Source organism: Lepidochelys kempii, chromosome 4 (genome assembly GCF_965140285.1).
Source record: "Lepidochelys kempii isolate rLepKem1 chromosome 4, rLepKem1.hap1, whole genome shotgun sequence".
Lineage (NCBI taxonomy): Eukaryota > Metazoa > Chordata > Testudines > Cheloniidae > Lepidochelys > Lepidochelys kempii.
In genome coordinates this window covers 139,359,877-139,380,327 of record NC_136383.1, presented here as the reverse complement: position 1 = coordinate 139,380,327, position 20,451 = coordinate 139,359,877, and the positions used below count along the sequence as shown (strand labels likewise).

The 20,451-nt window shown below is 52.4% G+C and overlaps 1 protein-coding gene across 4 annotated transcripts in view; it reads left to right on the top strand.

The window, feature by feature from the left end:
- Positions 1–20,451, top strand: part of DYSF (dysferlin) — a 307,503-nt gene that overhangs the window by 11,184 nt on the left and 275,868 nt on the right. The window contains exon 1 of one of the 4 annotated variants that reach the window (XM_073343026.2): positions 3,881–4,029. The exons of the other annotated variants lie outside the window; for them this stretch is intronic. Within the exon in view, the coding sequence (XP_073199127.2) occupies positions 3,936–4,029 (94 nt within the window). The 5' untranslated portion in view covers positions 3,881–3,935. Of the gene's footprint in view, positions 1–3,880; positions 4,030–20,451 lie in introns of those variants that run through there. 4 annotated transcript variants of the gene reach the window in all.

The window sequence follows — 20,451 nt, the reverse complement described above, 5'->3', positions numbered from 1 at the left end:
GGAGAATGGAAGGCTCCCCTCTCGGCTCTCAGACCCCCAGGGGACCTGGTGGGGCCGGCCGCCAGAAAAGCCTGCTCCTGACTTGTAAACATAGCAAATTGGCTTGGTGTGTGTTGGAGAGGACAGTTGTGGCCCCAACTGGTGCCATTTTTAGAGAGTTAGAGCCATATATTGTGGGCCCTTCTCTAGGCCCTCTGCATTGGGGAGAATTTCACCCACCCCCTGTAATATCCTCCCCTGATTGCTACATGCATCGCTGATCAGAGGGAGCCAGGCCTATTGGATTGAGACCTATGGAGGTTCAGCTTTCAGGGCCACACTAGAGTGGAAGCATGGCCTTATGGTTAAGGCTTAGGACTCATGAGTTTAATTCCTGGTTTGTAGAGTCTCTGTAACATTGGCCAGGGTACTACATCTCTTTCTGCTTCAGTTTCCCCATATGAAAATTGAAGTTAATAATTATTTATTTGACCAGTGGTAGATCAGGGCTCCATTGTGCGAGATGCTGTACAAACACAGAACAAAACAACCGTCCATTTCCTGGAGGAGCTTACCATCCAAGTATTACTACATCCCGACCACACAGGAGGGTACATAATTAATGTTTGAGAGGTGTTCCATCTTGATTGGGGGGATGTAACTAATTATCCAGGCAGATTGGTTCATACAGATCACTTGCACTGCATGAACTGGAGGGAATTTTGCTACAGGAAAAATTGTTTTATCCTGCCAGGAATACACACCCCACGCTCACCCAGCAGGGGGTGTCCTGGGGCTGTGTTTTAGCAATTCAAGCCATTCTCGACTATAGGCCTTTCACGGTGCCCATGCACGTTCGCTATCCCTTGTTAGCAATAATTCAGGCAACTGTACGTCTGGCTAGTGCATTTCAACATCGCTTCCTCCATGGCCGGATTGTCAGCTGCTCCCAGTTCCTTCCCCTTGCTTGCCTCTCTCCCAGGAGCTGAACACAACCCTTTAAAGAAGATCAAGAAACCACTTGGTGGGAATGGGGGAGCCAGGTAGCCCTTAGAAACGTTCTCATCCCAAATTCATGGCTAGTCGCTTAGCAGACTCTTCTGCGCTGCGTCCCATTAACTCCTCATGGCCACCCAAACTGAGGCAAAGCACAATACGGTCCTTGCTGGGTGAAGAGCATCCCACGGGAAATCAGGAGACATCTTATTTCCTAGGTTTCAGAGTAGCAGCCGTGTTAGTCTGTATTCGCAAAAAGAAAAGGAGTACTTGCGGCACCTTAGAGACTAACCCATTTATTTGAGCATAAGCTTCTGTGAGCTACAGCTCACTTCATCGGATGCATGCAGTGGAAAATACAGAAGATGTTTTTGGGGTGCATCCCACTCTCCTGTTGGATTTGTGCTGGAAATGGCCCACCTTGATTATCATACACATTGTAAGGAGAGTGATCACTTTAGATAAGCTATTACCAGCAGGAGAGTGGGGTGGGGGGAGAGAAAACCCTTTGTAGTGATAAACACCCACTTTTTCAAGGTTTGCATGTATAAAAAGATCTTCTGCAGTTTCCATGGTATGCATCCGATGAAGTGAGCTGTAGCTCACGAAAGCTCATGCTCAAATAAATGGGTTAGTCTCTAAGGTGCCACAAGTAGGCCTTATCTTATTTCCTAGCATCTCTCATTCATGTGCAAAGACTGTCTGGAGCCATGGAGTCAATCTCCGTGTGTATCTGGAGGCTCTGGGGCCTGGTCTGTGTGACCTACTAGTCAATGTCGCCTACGTATCCCACCTGACCCACAGGCGGGGAGCATGGTACAGTCTCTTCAGCTCAAGCTGTAGCAGCCCTGGAGTTTAGCTCTGAAGGTTTTTCACTTTCATCCTTGAGACTGGCAAACCTGGCACTGGCTACCTGAATGTTACGCTTATTGGCCGCACACCTTGCGTCAGATTAGTTCCACCAAGTGGCTGGATGCCTCACCTGGGGAAGAGAGTCTGTGAGGTTTTGTTGTTCGCAAAGTGCTCTTTGGTCCTGGGATGGACGAGAGAAGGGCCAAGGATTATTAATCCTTACTGGGGTTTAGACGTCAAAGGGGATTGATTGGTACCTTAAAAATACCTTCAATAGACAACTTATATCAGCATTTGCCTTTCCACTGCTTCCTTAGGCTGTGCCCATGCTCCATTGTGCATCTTTTTTAATGTTCTTTAAAGCTCTGTGCTCAGTTGTCAAAAGGAAAATCAAATGAGGAGAAGGCCAGCGACCTGACCGGCTTGTCCACCTTGTTAGCTACAAAGCCTGAATTAGTGAGGCAATCTGCCTGTTGGATTGTGGCTAGAAAGGGGACAGATCCTGCAGGATTTCCATGCACAGAACCCCCTATTGGCGTCAATGGGAGTTCCATGCACAGAAGGAATAGTAGAATCAGGCCCACAGATTGCAATTATTGCTAGCCCCAGGCAGCTGAATTGCTAAAGAACATTGCACTGATGGGAGATAGTTGCTCTTTGGATGTAGCTAGGCAGGGCAGCAATTAAATAGCCACTGGATGACTGGATTGTTGCTAGACAGGGTTGCAGTATTATAGGCACTGGCCAGCCAGACCAGTTCCTAGCCAGGGTGGCAGTGAAGTAGCCACTGGCTGGCCGGACCGGTTGGTAGCCAGGGTGGCCGTGAAGTAGCCACTGGCCAACCAGACCAGTTGCTAGCCAGGGTGGCAGTGAAGTAGCTGCTGGCTGGCCGGACTGGTTGCTAGCCAGGGTGACACTGAAGTAGCCGTTAGCCGGCCAGACCGGTTGCTAGCCACGGTGGCAGTTAAGTAGCCACAGATCGGCTAGCTAGGGTGGCAGTGACGTAGCCGCAGGCTGGCCAGAACAGTTGCTAGCCAGGGTAGGAGTGAAGTAACTGCTAGCTGGCTGGACCGGTTGCTAGCCAGGGTAGCAGTTAAGTAGCCACAGACTGCCTGGACCGGTTGCTAGCTACGGTGGCAGTGAAGTAGCTACTAGCCAGCCAGACCAGTTACTAGCCGGGGAGGCAGGGAGGTAGCCGCGGGCCGGCCGGACCCGTTGCTAGCCGGGGAGACGGGGAGGTAGCTGCGGGCCGGCTGGACCCGTTGCTAGCCGAGGAGACGGGGAGGTAGCCGCGGGCCGGCTGGACCCGTTGCTAGCCGGGGAGGCGGGGAGGTAGCCGCGGGCCGGCTGGACCCGTTGCTAGCCAGGGAGGCAGCCGCGGGCCGGTTGCTAGCTGGGGAGGCAGGGAGGTAGCCACTAGCCAGCCAGAGCGGTCGCTAGCTGGGGAGGCAGGGAAGTAGCCGCGGGCCGGCCGGGCCAGTTGCTAGCCGGGGAGGCAGGGAGGTAGCCGCGGGCCGGTCGCTAGCCGGGGAGGTAGCCGCGGGCCGGTTGCTAGCCGGGGAGGCAGGGAAGTAGCCGCGGGCCGGCCGGCCCGGTTGCTAGCCGGGGAGGTAGCCGCTAGCCGGGGAGGCAGGGAAGTAGCCGCGGGCCGGTCGCTAGCCGGGGAGGCGGGGAAGTAGCCGCGGGCCGGTCGCTAGCCGGGGAGGCGGGGAAGTAGCCGCGGGCCGGTCGCTAGCCGGGGAGGCGGGGAGGTAGCCGCGGGCCGGTCGCTAGCCGGGGAGGCGGGGAAGTAGCCGCGGGCCGGTCGCTAGCCAAAGAGGCGGGGAAGTCGCCCCCGGGCTGGTCCGTGGCCGGCAGCAGGTGCTGCTGAGCCCCGCTCCCAGGCCCCGCCCACGGCTCTCAGCGGCGCCCCCTGCTGGCCCAAGCGGCTGCGTGCGCCCCGTGCCGGCGGGGCGGATGCTGGCGGGACCGGCTGCCCGCAGCCTCCCGGCCGGCCGCGCCGAGGCGCTCCAGGGGCCGGCGCCGCAGCCGCTCGTCCCGCGCCCCACTCGCCGCCGCCCCGCCGCAGCGCTCGGTCTCCCCGCCCTGCGCCCCCGGCCGGCGGAGCCATGCTGCGCTGCCGGCTGCACGGAGCCTCCAGCCTCCCCAACCTGGAGAAGCGGGACAAGCAGAGCGACCCGGTGGCCAGCCTGACTTTCCGAGGTGAGGGGGTGCCGGGGGGGACAGGGCACCCGACCCCCATGGCCGCTCTTACAGGGGAGGGGTTTTTTGGGGGGGCAGCCGGGGAACAGCCCCCTCCCCTGCTGTTGGTCTCCCTGGGTGCAGGCTCTGGTTAAGTTGCAGCAGCCCTGGGCAGAGATCAGCCCCCCCCGGGGCGCTGGCAAGGAGACGGGTCTGATCCCGGGGGGCGCCGGTGTGAGTCCGGGGGCCCTGGCTGCAGCCGACGGATCGACCCCGGGTAGGCACCGGTCTCTGTGGAGGGGATTCCTGTTTCTACTCCCCTGCTCCCCGATGTTTCCATGCAGCCCCCCCCAGTGTAGATGCTCTATCCTGGGTGTGAATCCAGACAGAGAGACGCTGCTGGAGACACCTGCCCTGGGTTTTCCTGTCCTTCCTTGCCTTGGCACCTCGGCTCCCAGCACCTTTTCATGTTTTGAAGTCCGTTTATCTTAAATTTGTCAGCCCGGCTGCTCCTGTCTGGTGTGCGTCTAGGCCCTGCAGTGCTCCAATACCCGGGCAGTGAGCCTGGATAAAACCCTGATTATTATTGGAATGCCCCTAGCCCCCAGGCGGGACCGGAGCTCCATTGTGCAGGGCGCTGAATCAACAAGTAATAATAAGACCTAGCTCTTAGCGTCAGGAGAGCTCAAAGTGTTTTACAAAGGAGGTCAGTATCCTGACCCCCATTTTACAGATGGGAAAACTGAGGCACAGGCAGGTAAAGTGGCTTGCCCAAGGTCACCCAGCAGGCTGGTAGAGAAGCCGGGAATAGAACCCAGGTCTCCTCGCCCCCTAGTTCTCTATCCACTAGGTCATGCTGCCAGAGTCTCATGGGTGACCCCTTGTGCCCACATAGAGCTCCATGGACTTCAGTTGCAGTCTGCATGGGCACAAGGGTTCATCAACATGGATCTGGGCTAAAGGGACAGAATATGGAGGGCTTCCAGTCTAGGAGACGCAAGGGGCTGTACGGGGAGGATACGCACAATGTGCTGATGAACTAGTAGGATTTCACTAGTGATGGGTTTTGTTGCATGCGAGCTGTGGCTTGTGGTTTTACTCGGGTTGGGGGTTTACAATTCCAGAAGCCGATCTACCTGAACTGTTGCTAGCCGGTGGGTGAGGGGAGGTTTATAGAAAAGCCTTTTTCCTACGTGAATCAAGCGTGTTACTAACTCGGGGCAGTTTTTGCTAGTAGGCGGGGTGTGGGGGGAAAGGTTTTCCCTGTATAGGTGGGGGAGGATGAAGAGTTTCCCAGGTTATGTTGTTAAATGGTCACTTTACTGAAAGCTCAGGGCACTGATGAGGTGATGCCGTCTTCATCAACCCAGGTGAAGGGCTGCCACAAATACAGCCCCCCCCCCCCGCAGAATAAACATCAAAGGGAAAAGTTATGGGCCAGGTCTGCCGCTGCTGTAGATCACCTTCATTGAAATCAGTAGAGCTCTGGTGATTTAGACCAGCTGAGGATCTGGCCCAAGACCTTCCTAATTAGACAGCTGAGGATCGGGCATGAATTCTGCTTTACAGGCTACTTTCTGCATTCTTGTACATGGTGCTCGGTACTACCGCTAAGGTCGTGGTAGAAATGGAGAGACGGAGTTAGGAACCCTGGTCGGTAATAAAAGGTCCCAGTGGATTTTTGCATGCCATACAGGTAAATATGGCATGGCTGTGTATATGTAGGTATGTCTTTGTTCCCACTGCTGTCTGTGGTCTCCAATGCCCTAATATCTGAGTCCCTAATTAAAGTGTAGATGGGTCTTTATTTTTGAAATATATTTAAAGGGGCAACATTTAATTTTGTTTTTAAAGATCAAAAACCCATTGGGTGTGGGGAGCTAACAGGTCCCCCAGGCTGTTACTGGATCTGCAGAGGCAGATCTCTTTGCAGGATTGGGACTCAAATTTGGGTTAAAACAGGCAGAATTTTAGGAACCACCTTTTCATTATTTATCCTGTTTTGCTCTTTCCCATGTCTCTGGACTTGGCACTTGAAAGAATGTGGTCAGTTTCACGTTCGTTTCTAGTCAGTTTCCCTTGGGGACTCTCATAGGCCTGCCTCTCAAATGTCTCTGCAATCAGTCCCAAACATACCTGCCTTCCATGCAGATTTGGTGCCACTTCGCTTTTCATGGTGGCAATAACTTCCATCAGCAATAAGGAAGCATGAAACTAAGACACAGGCAGAGATCCTGATTCAGGAAAGCATGTGAGCAGTGAGCTTGACGTCTCTGAGGCTTAAGCACATGTATAAAGTTAAGCACCCGCTTAAATGCCCTGCTGAACAGGGAGGTTTTCCTGAATGGGGGCCGGTTATTTATGCTCAAGGAAAGATCCTACAGCAATTTCAGTTTCCTGAATGAGTAACTTCTGTGTGTCTCTCCTTTTGGGGCTCAGGCAGGTCCTCGCGAGGCTGAGAGGTATGCTTGGGCACTGGCCCAAGGCGGCAATGTATTGGGCCCCCATCCTGGGCTCACGTATGTAGGCAGAGCAGCTTCAGGTGTGAGGTCTTGAGCCATAGTCTGGCAAAGACTCACACTTGTTGATCTTTATGACTGGTGAGTAGTTCCACTGAACTCAGTGGGATGCCTTGAAGTGCATAAAAGTTAAGCATGTGGCTTGCGGGGCCAGGGTCTTGGTTTGCAAACATCAGAGGGGAACGTGTCAATTCACTCCCTCCCCAAGCCAGGTTTCCTCTGAATTGCTCTCTGAAAAGCAAAACAAACAGCCCATTAAAGTATCTTTGTAAAATTCTTTAAAACAACAACAAAACCTAAATTTTGGCCCACCCCTAAGCCTGGCTACCAGGTTCACAAGCCTGGATCGCAGCGCTGGGATTTACATGCATTCGGATTCTGTGAATCTGCTTGGAATTACAGTGACCATATATAGTCATAGTGAACGCTGTGTGTGACGAACAGACGGAAGGAGGGGAAGAAAAACCATCAGGCAAACCTTTTGGGAAGCCTTTGGCATTTGAGTCACTGCTATTGTTTTTGTGCCTCACGCGAAAGGCTTTTCCTTTTCCTTTTCCCCTTTGCACAAACTGACTAGCACCCAGAAACGCCATCACTAGGGCTAAAGGCTGCATGCACCAGGGGGTTGGTGGAGTCTTGGTGATGATCATGCTTTTCAAACTCAAACTGGAAACAAGGCTGGGGGGTAATCAACCATAGAAGGTACCTAGCGCCATGGTGGATTCTGCACGGGACTGGAAGGCCCTCCTGGGTCATAGCATCCAGTCCCCTGTTCTCAGAGGCAACCCCCTCTTATCATTCGGTTCATAAGCTTCTCACGCTCCATCTTTAAACTAGTTCGGTGATTTGCCCCAGTGCAGCGGGAAGCTGTCCTGGAACCTCCCGCCTCTGAGAGTTAGAAACCTAATTTCCAGCCGAAGTTTACTCCTGGCCACTTGTTCTTTTTCCAACATGGTCTTCTAGCTTTGGCAGCTCTTCTCCCTCCCTGAAGTATTTGCAGAGAGCAATCCGATTCCTTCTCACCCTGCATTTTCAGGGACGGCAGTTTGTATAAATTTGTAAAAAAAATTTGTATAATTTTTGGTGGTGCCCAGAATGGGTCCAAATCCTGCCCCCCTCCCACACACCTGTCGAAGGCTCTGGGAGGGTATTTGAGTGCATGAGGAGTGTGGGCTCTGGGCTGGGGCAGGGGGGTTGGGGTGCCGGAGGGGGTGCTGGGTGCAGGCTCTGGAAGGGAGTTTGGATGCAGGGTGTGGGCTCTGGGCAGGGGGTGAGGGGTGTGGGCTCTGGGAGGGAGTTTGGGTGCGGGGTGCTGACTTTGGGCTGGGGGAGGGGATTGGGGTGCAGAAGGGGTGAGGGGATGGGCTCTGGGAGGGAATTTGGGTGCAGGAGGGGTTGCAGAGTCGGGCTCTGGGAGGCAGTTTGGGTGTGGGCTGGGGCAGGGGGTTGGGGTGCAGAAGGGGTGAGGGGATGGGCTCTGGGAGGGAATTTGGGTGCAGGAGGGGTTGCAGAGTCGGGCTCTGGGAGGCAGTTTGGGTGCTGGGTGCAGGCTCTAGGCTGGGGCAGGGGGTTGGGGTGCAGGAGGGGTGCAGGCTCCGACCAGGCGGCGCTTACTTCAGGTGGCTCCCGAAAGCAACCGGCACATCCCTGTGGCAGCAGCTCCTAGGCGGGAAGGGCCGGGAGGTTTCTGTGCGCCGCTGCCCGCAGGCCCCGCCCCCACAGCTCCCATTGGTCACAGTTCACGGCGGCCAATGGGAGCTGTGGAGTTGGCGCTCTGGGCGAGGGCAGCTTGCAGAGACATGAACCCCCGCCCCCCGGGGCCTCAGGGATGTGCCAGCTGCTTCCGGGAGCGGTGCAGAGCGAGGCCGGGCGGGAAGCCCACCTTAGCTCCACTGCTTTGCCAGTAGCGGTGGCTGGGGGCCCCCGGGCCCTTTTAAATCGCCTGGGGGCGGCCGGTGGGGCCAGGAGGCGCGTGGGGGTGTCAGGTGGGGCCAGGGGAGAGACCTGGCCCCGAACATTGGTGGAGCCCTGAATATTCCTGGAGCACGGGCACCATGGGCCCATCTAACTCTCCACCCCTCTGCATTTTGCCAGGCTAAACAAGCCAAGCTCTTAGGCTCTGCTGGTAAGGCAGGGTCTTTCCATTCCCCTGAGCCTCCGAGTAGCCCTTCTCGGCACCTCTCCTCCATCACTTCAAGCCTTTAGATCCAAGACTGGATGTCTCTAAAAAATAATCTGCAGTTCAATTAAGAGTTAGTGAACTTTTTTGCAGGAATCCCTGGATGAGGGTCTTTGGCCTGGGCTATGGTTCATTAAAACCCATGAATCTGTCGATCTCTAAGTACTTTACAAATGTGGGCAAACATTTTGCAGAAAGGGAAACGGAGGCACGGAGCAGTTAAATGACTTGCCCAAAGCAAAGCAGCACGTTGGTGGCAGGGGTAAGGATAGGCCCCAGGAGTCCTGATTTACCAGCACCAGGCTTGCTCTGCTATGTCATAGGTGCCCCTTATGTCCTGCCCTGGGCTGAGTTATTCCTGATCCAGCGGGGTGGTGAAGTCCTGGCATTAACTAGCCACGTACCCCTCAAAGAAGATTGATTGGATGGTGGAGGTGTGAGGGAAGCAGCATACCTGCGGCGTCTCCGGTAAGGCAGCGTCTGTGCTGTAGCCCAGGTGCTTTAAAGCAGGGGTCTCAAACTCAAATCACCACGAGGGCCACATGAGGACTAGCACAGTGGGTCCACCCCACCTGCTGCCCCCACCCCCACTCCACCCCTTCCATGAGGCCCCACCCCTTCACCGCCCCGGTTCCAACCCCTTCCCCAAAGTCCCGCGACTCCGCCCCCTCCCTGTCCCTAATTCCAACCCCTTCCCCAAATCCCCGCCTCTTCTCCGCCTCCTCCCCTGACCGCGCAGCTCCCCGCTCCTTCCCCTCCCTCCTGGAAAGCGCGGTGGAAAGCACCTGGAGGTAGGCAGAGGAGCGGGGACACGGCACGTTTGGGGGACGAGGGGTAGCGGGGGAGGGGAGCTTGGTGGTCGCAGGAAGTAACTTGGGGTGGGGGTGCGGGGAGCTCGGCGGACCGCAGCAAATAACTCTGCGGGCTGTGTGTTTGAGACCCCTGCTTTAAAGGAAAACACGTTTATGCTGCGGATTCAGGCTGGAGTCTCCCTGGGATCCTGACCATCTGTGGTCATTAAAGAACCCTCATGGCAAGTTTTGCGAGTGTCATGACCAGAAATGAACCGAAATCTGGTTCGTTCCGTATTATTTTTACACACATTCCTCCTCGGCAGAACAAAATACTCCTCTTCATTTCCCATCCTAAACTATTGCACAGTGTCCCTGCGTACTGGTAAATGGCTGTGGTGTCCCACCCCAGAGGTTGCTGCATTTCAGTCCCTATGTGATTTTTTTTTTTTAACGGCTGTGGGATCCTCTGGCTGGGATCACTGAGCCCACTGTCTGTCCTTCACAAATAGTAAATAGTACCGAGGAGCATGCTGTAATTGACAGTCACATTCAGATGCGCATGTGACACCTGAATTGCTGCCTGGTTTGGTGTTGGGCATGATGACCCCCAAAATCATTGATCTTCCGCAACCAGTTCAAGCTTCTTGTTCTTGTCAACAAAACCCTGCACAACTCCGCCCAGACCTATCCCCATGCCTGCCCCGCGGCGTACAGAGCTTTTGGGCAGAGTGCTGGCCATAAGAGGTATGGACCTGTATCTTCAGTCTTTGGGATGTTACTTTCAGATTAAATGAAGCAACCACCACTAACAGAGCCCATCTGAAAATCGCCAAGCAGGGGAGGGCACCTAGTGACTTGCTTTGGAAGGTGCTGAAGCAGGAGAAGAGCTGGTTCTGCAGATCACAGGAAAAGGCCTCTTCATTAGGTTCTGCAGCGCCATACCTCACAGCTTGTCTCACTGAAGTCAGGGGCAGGGGGATGCTGCAGATTTACGCCAGTGTGCTTGAGATGAAACACTGGCTCAGTGTAAAAAGAAAAGGAGGACTTGTGGCACCTTAGAGACTAACCAATTTATTTGAGCATGAGCTTTCGTGAGCTACAGCTCACTTCATCGGATGCATACCGTGGAAACTGCAGCAGACTTTATATACACACAGAGAATATGAAACAATACCTCCTCCCACCCCACTCTCCTGCTGGTAATAGCTTATCTAAAGTGATCATCAGGTTGGGCCATTTCCAGCACAAATCCAGGTTTTCTCACCCTCCATCCCCCCCCCACAAATTCACTGTAGAATCTAGTACAGCTGCTGTTAGCAAGGTAATGCACCTTGGTGGGGAAGGATGGTGTTGAGGTTAAGGCATAGGATTGGGGGGCAGCGGGGATCTTTACTAGGGTCAACTGTAGACTTACTCACTTGGTTTGAGCAAGCCACGGCCTCGCACTGTGCCTCAGTTTGCCCATCTGTAACGGGGGCAATAACTCTTCCTTTCCTCTCAGAGGAGCACTGGCGATAAACCAGTAAAGTGCTTTGAGGTCCTCTGGTGATGGTGGCGCTGAAGGAGGTGAAACACTATCATCAGCTTTTTTTAACAGGGCCTGGGCTGCAGATATAAGAGGGACGGAGGCAGAAGAAAAACAGGAGGGAGCTGCCCTTAAACCATTGAATTAAATACCAAGGAACTGTGGGGTCAAGGGGGCTGATGGAGCATGGGTGCTCATGTCTCTCTCTTGTAGCTGCTCTGCAGAGAGAAGAGCCTGCTGCTTACCCACACCTCGGGAACTGCTGCTTCAGCTCAACTGCCAGAGGCTTGTGCTGAAGGTTGCATCTTTGAGCCCCGCTGATGACTCTGGGGCATGTGTGGTTATGCTAGTGGGGGAAGGCTGGGAAAAGCTGGAGTGAAGTTGGTGGGCCTTGCTGCAAACCTTCATTCAGGATACATGTAAGAACCAGTCAAGCTCATTAAGGGAACCAGCTAGCTCAAACCATAGCAGCCTCCACCCTAAGCTTGGGCACATGGAAATGCTTGAGTAGAAGCAGAGAATGGAGACTGATATAGCAAATGCAGGAGCTGGGGCATTGACTGGTGGAGCTGTGTGTCTCTGTGTGAGAGAATCAGCAGAGAAACAGAGAGAAGGAAGGAGCAAAGAATCCACAGGGAAGCCATGATAGCATGACACCGAGGGAAAAAAAGCTAAAAGAGAGAGCTTTTGGGCAAAGTGCTGGCTGGAAGAGGCCTGTAACTGTGAATCAGTCTCCTGTTTTTTGATTCCTTCTGTATTCAGAGAAAAAGGACTTCATACATTCTTTTGCAAATAGACAGTATTGCACTAAAGAACAGACCTGATTCCATCATCAAATCTCCCAATGAAAACAGCCCCAACACCCTGAAAATTGGATTGGCTCAGAAAGGGATAACCATAAACATACTGCCTGTGGATCTGTAGCATGTGGGTGGCTTCAGCCGGCAGCTGCCATGTACATGAGGGTGTGATGGGACACGCTCCTGTCCCACTGCCAGCTAGCCTAACATCAGGCAGTGCCAATTCGGTGTGCTCCTGCAGCGTGTGCTGGGTCTGGAGAAGGGGAGCTTCAAAAGGTGAAGCTGGCCACAGAGCAGAGGGAAACTTGCCCAAGAGAAGAGGCCCAGCAGTCAGGAGAGCCCAGCCTGGGGAAGTGACCAGCCTTCCCTCCCCTTTTAGGGCAGACAGATACTGCTCTGGGTGTCTGGTCACCGTCAGGATCTTGCAGCTGGCTCTGGGGAGCAGTGCCAGGGACTGGAGGTAACTGGATCGAGAGAGAACCCAGGGAGTGAGCCCAACTCCTGTGGGGAGCAGTGGACTTGCCCAGGACTGGCGGGGCCCCAGAGGCAAGAGTGACGGCTGAGCCCAGCCTGAGAGCCAGCTGGCAGAATCTGGCCCTCCGCGATAAACCCAGGGCTTCCCTGAGCTGAGCTGTGGGGTTGGCAAGAAGGGGTTACTGAAGAAAATCTCCAGACTCTTCGGCACAGGCCTGCAATTCCAGCAGCATCCACCTAGTTACCTTCCAAAGCCGGGGTCGGCTCTGGAGAGCACTCGCAGAGAGGGGAAGGGCTCACCGTCTCTCGACAGCGCCCTCCTCTGGCCAGACAGGGAAGCTCCAAAGGGCCCCCATTTCTGCCCCCGAGTCCTAAGGTTAGAGGCTGGGATGGTGGCAGCTGCTGGAGGGGGGATTGATGCCGAGAGGCAGCAGCTGGGCGTGCAGGGAGCGGGGGCTGATTGCGTAAATACCCCAGGGGCTACCTTCCCCCTGAACATCCCTGTTCCAGTTACTTGATGCCAGTGATTGATTAGCCATCAGTCTGCAATCTGCATCCCGTGTGTTTCTATCCTGCTTGGATTGGAACGGAATGTGGAGGTTGTGTGCCGGCGAGACGGAGGCTCTTGGCTCGGTGCGTACGAAGGCAGAAGCTCAGCGGCTGAGCTAGGCCCTCAGAGGAGGAGCGCAGTTTGCTCGGCAGCTGCAATGAGCAGTTTTTTCCCAGAGGGAGGGCTGGATTCCCAGCTCTGCCACCGACACCTTGGGCGGTTGCTCAAAGGGCTGAGCTTTGATTAAGAATCACGCTCCTGTTTCTAGGCTGCTCCTCTCCTGCCGCATGACAGGACTGGAAAGCAGCCAGCTCTTCCCCCTGGGGAAATCAAGTGACCCCTAACCTGCACCCTTGCCTTCCACATAGCAGGTTTCAGAGTAACAGCCGTGTTAGTCTGTATTCTCAAAAAGAAAAGGAGGACTCGTGGCACCTTAGAGACTAACCAATTTATTTGAGCATGAGCTTTCGTGAGCTACAGCTCACTTCATCGGATGCATGCAGTGGAAAATACAGTGGGGAGATTTATATACACAGAGAACAGGAAACAATGGGTGTTATCACACACACTGTAACCAGAGTGATCAGGTAAGGTGAGCTATTACCAGCAGGAGAGTGGGGGGGGGGGGGGACGGGGACGGAGACGGACCTTTTGTAGTGATAATCAAGGTGGGCCATTTCCAGCAGTTGACAAGAACCTCAGAGGAACAGTGGTGGTGGTGGGGGGGGAGGATAAACATGGGGAAATAGGTTTACTTTGTGTAATGACCCATCCACTCCCAGTCTCTATTCAAGCCTAAGTTAATTGTATCCAGTTTGCAAATTAATTCCAATTCAACAGTCTCTCTTTGGAGTCTGTTTTTGAAGTCTTTTTGTTGAAGAATTGTCACTTTTAGGTCTGTAATCGCGTGACCAGAGAGATTGAAGTGTTCTCCAACTGGTTTTTGAATGTTATAATTCTTGACGTCTGATTTTGTGTCTATTTATTCTTTTACGTAGAGACTGTCCAGTTTGACCAATGTACATGGCAGAGGGGCGTTGCTGGCACATGATGGCATATATGACATTGGTGGATGTGCAGGTGAACGAGCCTCTGATAGTGTGGCTGATGTGATTAGGCCCTGTGATGGTGTCCCCTGAATAGATATGTGGGCACAGTTGGCAATGGGCTTTGTTGCAAGGATAGGTTCCTGGGTTAGTGGTTCTGTTGTGTGGTGTGTGGTTGCTGGTGAGTATTTGCTTCAGGTTGGGGGGCTGTCTGTAAGCAAGGACTGGCCTGTCTCCCAAAATCTGTGAGAGTGATGGGTCGTCCTTCAGGATAGGTTGTAGATCCTTGATGATGCATTGGAGAGGTTTTAGTTGGGGGCTGAAGGTGATGGCTAGTGGTGTTCTGTTGTTTTCTTTGTTGGGCCTGTCCTGTAGTAGGTGACTTCTGGATACTCTTCCGGCTCTGTCAATCTGTTTCTTCACTTCAGCAGGTGGGTATTGTAGTTGTAAGAACGCTTGATAGAGATCTTGTAGGTGTCTGAGGGGTTGGAGAAATGCGGTTGTATCATAGAGCTTGGCTGTAGACAATGGATCGTGTGCTGTGGTCTGAATGAAAGCTGGAGGCATGTAGGTAGGAATAGCGGTCAGTAGGTTTCCGGTATAGGTGGTGTTTATGTGACCATCCTTGCAACAAAGCCTGTTGCCAACTGTGCCCACATATCTATTCAGGGGACACCATCATAGGGCCTAATCACATCAGCCACACTATCAGAGGCTCGTTCACCTGCACATCGTGTGTCGTCCCCGTCCCCCCCCTTCCCGTCCCCCCAGCTCTCCTGCTGGTAATAGCTCACCTTACCTGATCACTCTTGTTACAGTGTATGGTAACACCCGTTGTTTCCTATTCTCTGTGTATATAAATCTCCCCACTGTATTTTCCACTGAATGCATCCGATGAAGTGAGCTGTAGCTCACGAAAGCTTATGTCCAAATAAATTTATTAGTCTCTAAGGTGCCACAAGTACTCCTCTTCTTTTTCCACATAGCAGTAACCCTAATCCTGCCCCACGGCCTACCAAGAACCCTAACGCTGCCCCGGGGCAGGGGCTCTGTAAGGGTGTGCTCATCACCTCTACAGCAATCACAGGGTATGCATGCAGCTTGAGGGGACGTCTCTGATTGAAATCTAGCTCGGGTCCCAGAGTAGTGAAACTGCCCAGCGTAGGCTTCAGCATGGGCTGTACAAGCCTTCCAGGAACGCTGGATAATTGACTTGTGATGGCTTTGCTGCTCTGCTAGCTTTAAATCTAGCTAGCTCAGGTAACTGGGGTATGTCCACACGCCCTGTGATCACAGTATAGATCAGGACCCCTCAGGGGGTCACAAGGTTATTACATGGGGGGTTGTGAGCTGTCAGCCTCCACCCCAAGCCCTGCTTTGCCTCCAGATTTATAATGTGTTAAATATATAAAAAAGTGTTTTTAATTTATAAGGGGGGGTCACACTCAGAGGCTTGCTATGTGAAAAGGGTCACACCAGTACAAAAGTTTGAGAACTACTGGAAAAGATGGATCCTAAGTGGTGTAAGAGTATCTACACTGCCTTACCCTGGAGCCCCCAGCACCAGTGCGTGCAAGGGAGGGAAGAGCATGCCAATACGTTAGTTTCACTTTCTGGTTCTTATCCCAGGGCTTAGTGCTGCAATGTTTGTGTAACCTTTGGGTGGGCTGGAGTTCACTTCATTTCCCATCTCCAGTGCCTTAAAGAAACCCCCAACTCACCTAGAAAGTAGCTGGAGACCCAGAGTTTGGTCTCTAGGGATTTTTAGCAAGGATTGCACAGGGTCAATCTGCCCACAGTCAAGTCCTAAAAGGACTTAATAAGTTAATAATTTAAATGAACTTAATTAAATAACGTTATAAAATCTTATAAAGAAACAAATAAAAATCTAATTTTTACAGCATGACATGGCTATTTTATAATCCACAGACATTACCTTCACAGTTATACATAAATATAAATAAAGAAAACAAATTAAAATCTGAACAGAACACAGTGGGAAGAAACAGAAAGTTCCCAAAAGCTTAGGATTAGTTCACCTAAATCTCACTTAGAGTCTCTGATCACCAAATCTAGACAATCTCCTGAGTCTAAAACAACATCCTCCCTCCACTTGCTTGTAGGGATCTTCAGCTGGATCCAGGCAGACTCTTCCTGTGCTGAAATCACTGCCAGCCAGTCAGCGAACTGATTAACCAACCACCCAGTTACGTGTCTAGATTTAAAGAAAACCCTGTTACAAGAAAATACAAAACTGAAAATAGCAAACTAGAAATGGTTCGTTCCCCATTACTACAGTTAAAGAACACCTGGTGGCTCGGACTAGTTCAGACAATATAACTAGAACAGATTGGCTAAAATCAAAACCACATTCAAAGCATTCAATTAAACTAGAAGTTATTTTCCCCTCCCAATTTCCCATGATATAATTAGCATTGCCCAGGCTTCCCTGTTAGAGGATAACAATATCACTAACCTGGTGCTCTGAAGCAAAATCCTTCAGAGTTAGGGACACCAGCCTGCTTCCTGCCCCTGGGTTCAGCTTCTCCCAGCTTACCCAGGGCACATGGCCTTCTGCAAAGCAGCTGCCCTGGCTGCTCGCCCTCCTGGAGTCTGACCCCAGCCACAGAGAACCTCTTGGAGCAGACCCAAAACTACCACCCTGAATTCTAGAAGCTTCCGGATGTGGACGATGGGATGGATTGCAGCCTCGGCAAGTTTGCAGATGACACTAAGCTAGGGGGAGAGGTAGATACGCTGGAGGGACAGGGTCCAGAGTGACCTAGACAAATTGGAGGATTGGGCCAAAAGAAATCGGATGGGGTTCAACAAGGACAAGTGCAGAGTCCTGCACTGAGGACGGAAGAATCCCAGGCACCGCTACAGGCTGGGGACCGAGTGGCTAAGCAGCCGTTCTGCGGAAAAGGACCTGGGGATTACAGTGGACGAGAAGCTGGATGTGAGTCAGCAGTGTGCCCTTGTTGCCAAGAAGGCCAACGGCATATCGAGCTGTATTAGTAGGAGCATTGCCAGCAGATCGAGGGAAGTGATTATACCCCTCTGTTCGGCACTGCTGAGTCCACATCTGGAGTATTGAGTCCAGTTTTGAGCCCCCCACTAGAGAAAGGATGTGGACAAATTGGAGAGAGTCCAGTGGAGGGCAACGAAAATGATCAGGGGGCTGGGGTACATGACTTATGAGGAGAGGCTGAGGGAACTGGGGTTATTTAGTCTGCAGAAGAGCGAGGGGGGATTTGATAGCAGCCTTCAATGACCTGAAGGGGGGTTCCAAAGAGGATGGAGCTCGGCTGTTCTCAGTGGTGGCAGATGATAGAACAAAGAGCAATGGTCTCAAGTTGCAGTGGGGGAGGTCTAGGTTGGATATTAGGAAACATATTTCCAGGGCTGGCCATACCTGGCCTCAGGTGCCAGACTGGGGGGCTGGGGAGTGGAGGGGGGTGTAGAAAATTGTCTGCTGCTGGTGCATATGTATCCTCTCTGCTTTAGATGCACAGAGATGGGGGAGTGCTGTGCTGGAGGAAGGAGGGCACAAGAGACATAACAGGCAGGCAGGAGAAAAGGTGAGAAGGAATCACAGAAAGCAGCAGGAGCTGCAGGGAGAGAGAGGAGGAGGAGCCTCTTATGTATGGGGGGGAGGGATAGCTCAGTGGTTTGAGCATTGGCCTGCTAAACCTAAGGTTGTGAGTTCAATCCTTGAGGGGGCCATTTAGGGATTGGGGCAAAAATTGGGGATTGGTCCTGCTTTGAGCAGGGGGTTGGACTAGATGACCTCGTGAGGTCCCTTCCAACCCTGATATATTTATTGGAGGAGGGATAGCTCGGTGGTTTGAGCATTGGCCTGCTAAACCCAGGGTTGTGAGTTCAATCCTTGAGGGGGCCATTTAGGGGATCTGGGGCAAAAATTGGAGATTGGTCCTGCTTTGAGCAGGGGTTGGACTAGATGACCTCCTGAGGTCCCTTCCAACCCTGATATTGTATGTGTGTATCCCTCTAGCACCCCCAAGGCCTGGACTGATTAACCCCAGCTTCTCAGGGAGCTTCCTGTTTCCTGCTGCTTCCCGGAACTCACTTGAGGAGAACAGGCCGTCAGCTGAAGTAGTAGGAGCCAGTTAGGCCCTTAAGACTCTGATCTCTTCCCTCGCTCGGGCCCTGCTACCAGCCTGCTTATTTGTCCCCTTCAACTGAGTGTTGAGAGCCTCTCTAGCTGGCACAGAACAGCAGCCGTGAGTGAAAGAAGAAAATGCCCCCCTGGGGCAGCATTCAGAAAAAGCAAGCAAGCAAAGGAAGCTTTTCTATCTAAGCAGGAAGGAACTATCCTGAGAGACATAGACACAAATGTTCACGGTGAGCCTTCCGGCCCCAGGGAGGAGTAAGTGGTGAGGAGATGCCTGATCTTCCAGTCAGTCAGAGGGCAGGTGACCTGGCAGCTACTGCAGCATCCGTATCTCCATCTTCAATGGATGTAGCCATGCACAGTCCTGAAGAACAGTGTAGATCAGAGAAGAGTGTGGTGGAGGCGCAAGAAACAGCTGCTGCTGAGTTTAGTTTGTTAAGTCTAGATGATCCAGGACTGTGGACCCACTTGAACAGTAGCCTGAGGGACTTCCTTGTACTGCACGGGCCACAGCAAGTGAAAAACTTCATGTTCCCCAAAGCCAATGAAAATAGAAGTTTCCATCTAACCCATTACTGGCGTGAAATCCCCAGTGGGGACAAAGCGGAGAGACCTGGCTTATGTACTCAAAAACCCAGAATGCTGCATACTGTTTTTGTTGCAAACTCTTCCAGTCTAATGTTCCCACCACACTGGGTTCTACAGGAACAAAGGACTGAAAAAATCTGGCTAGAAATCTGGCATGCCATGAAAAGGCAGCAAATCACCATCGGTGGAAAGAGCTCGAGATGAGACGAAGGTGTAAAGGCCACCATAGAGGATCAGCATCAAGAGAAGATAGCATCAGAGTCTCTTTACTGGCAAATGTTCTGAAAAGGCTCATGGCCATGGTGAGAATGCTTGCTACCCAAAACCTAGCACTGCGTGGCACTTCAGATCAGCTGTATGTGCCAGACAGTGGAAACTTCCTTCAAATAGTGGAGCTGATGGCTGACTTTGGTGCTGTGCTCCAGGAGCATCTGAGTCACCACTCAAGAAACGTACACGCACCACTACCTTGGAAAAACAATTCAAAATGAGATCAGACAGTTCCTGGTAACAAAAGTCAAACAGAAGATTGTGGCAGATCGGAAGTCAGCAAGATATTCCTCTGTTATTCTGGACTGTACACCTGACATCAGCCATACGGAACAAATGTCTTTAATGGTGCGTTTTGTAACAACAACAGAACCTAGTGAAAATGTCCCTGCAATGGTGACTGTCAGAGCATTTTCTAGAATTTATCGTCATTGATGATACTACAGGACCTGGTATGACAAATGTGCTTCTTAAAAAGCTGGAAGAGACGGGAATTGCGATCACTGATGTGAGAGGTCAGGGCTACGATAATGGTGCCAACATGAGAGGAAAGAACAGAGCAGTGCAGACATGGATCCGAGAGTTAAACCCTTGAGCTTTTTTTGTCCGATGCAGTTCTCATTCGCTGAACTTGGTGGTCAGTGATGCAGCATCAGCTTCTACTGAGGCTGCTGAATTTTTTAATGTAATTCAAAGCATTTATGTATTTTTCTCTGCATCAACTCATCGATGGCAAATTTTGAAGCAACATCTGGGCTCCTGAACCACTGAGGTCTGAGTATCTGAGTACCGCTGACTTAATATAGTATTGATTACAGCTCATTATTTATTAATCATAATACTTGTATATGCTGATGTTCATCCATAGATCTCAAAGCACTTTACAAAGGAGGGCAGAATCATTATTCCCATTTTACAGGTGGGGAAACTGAGGCACAGAAAGGTGAAGTGACTTGCCTGAGGTCCCCAGCATAGCAGTGGCAGAGGCAGGAATTGAATCCAGATCTCCTCAGTTCCAGCCCTGTGCCTGAATCACTAGGCCACACTGCCACGCCCTTGTAATTTTATACAGTGGATTCTGCTTATTAGCAACCTCTTGGTTCCCAGCAAGAAGTTTCCATTCTCCAGCAGTTGCTGTTACGCAGAAGGCAGGCTTGAGGGGCTGCAGTCAGGGCAGGAAGCGCTGGGATGTGCCAAGCCTGGGCCCTGGTGCCAGGGCAGGATGCAGCCTGGAGAGCTCAGGGAGAGGTGCCAGGCAGAACGTGGGCTCCCAGTGTCTCCGTTCCTCGGGGAGAACCCCAGCATCCGGGCTGCAGCCCCCACCCTGCCTGCAGCGCCAGGACTCTGGCAGGGGCTCCCTGGGAATCTTCAAGGGAAAGAGGGTGAATGGCTACCGCCTGCTTATAGCACAAGGGGTGCTTGTCTGTGCCCACTGCGGGAAACTTGCACCGAACTACCAGCTGCTGGCAAGAAAAGTGTCCTCCTGGAGCTCTGCAAGCCCCGCTCTTCCCCATGCAGGCTGGCAGTTTGCATCCCCCAGTCTTTCGGCTCCTTAAATGAGTA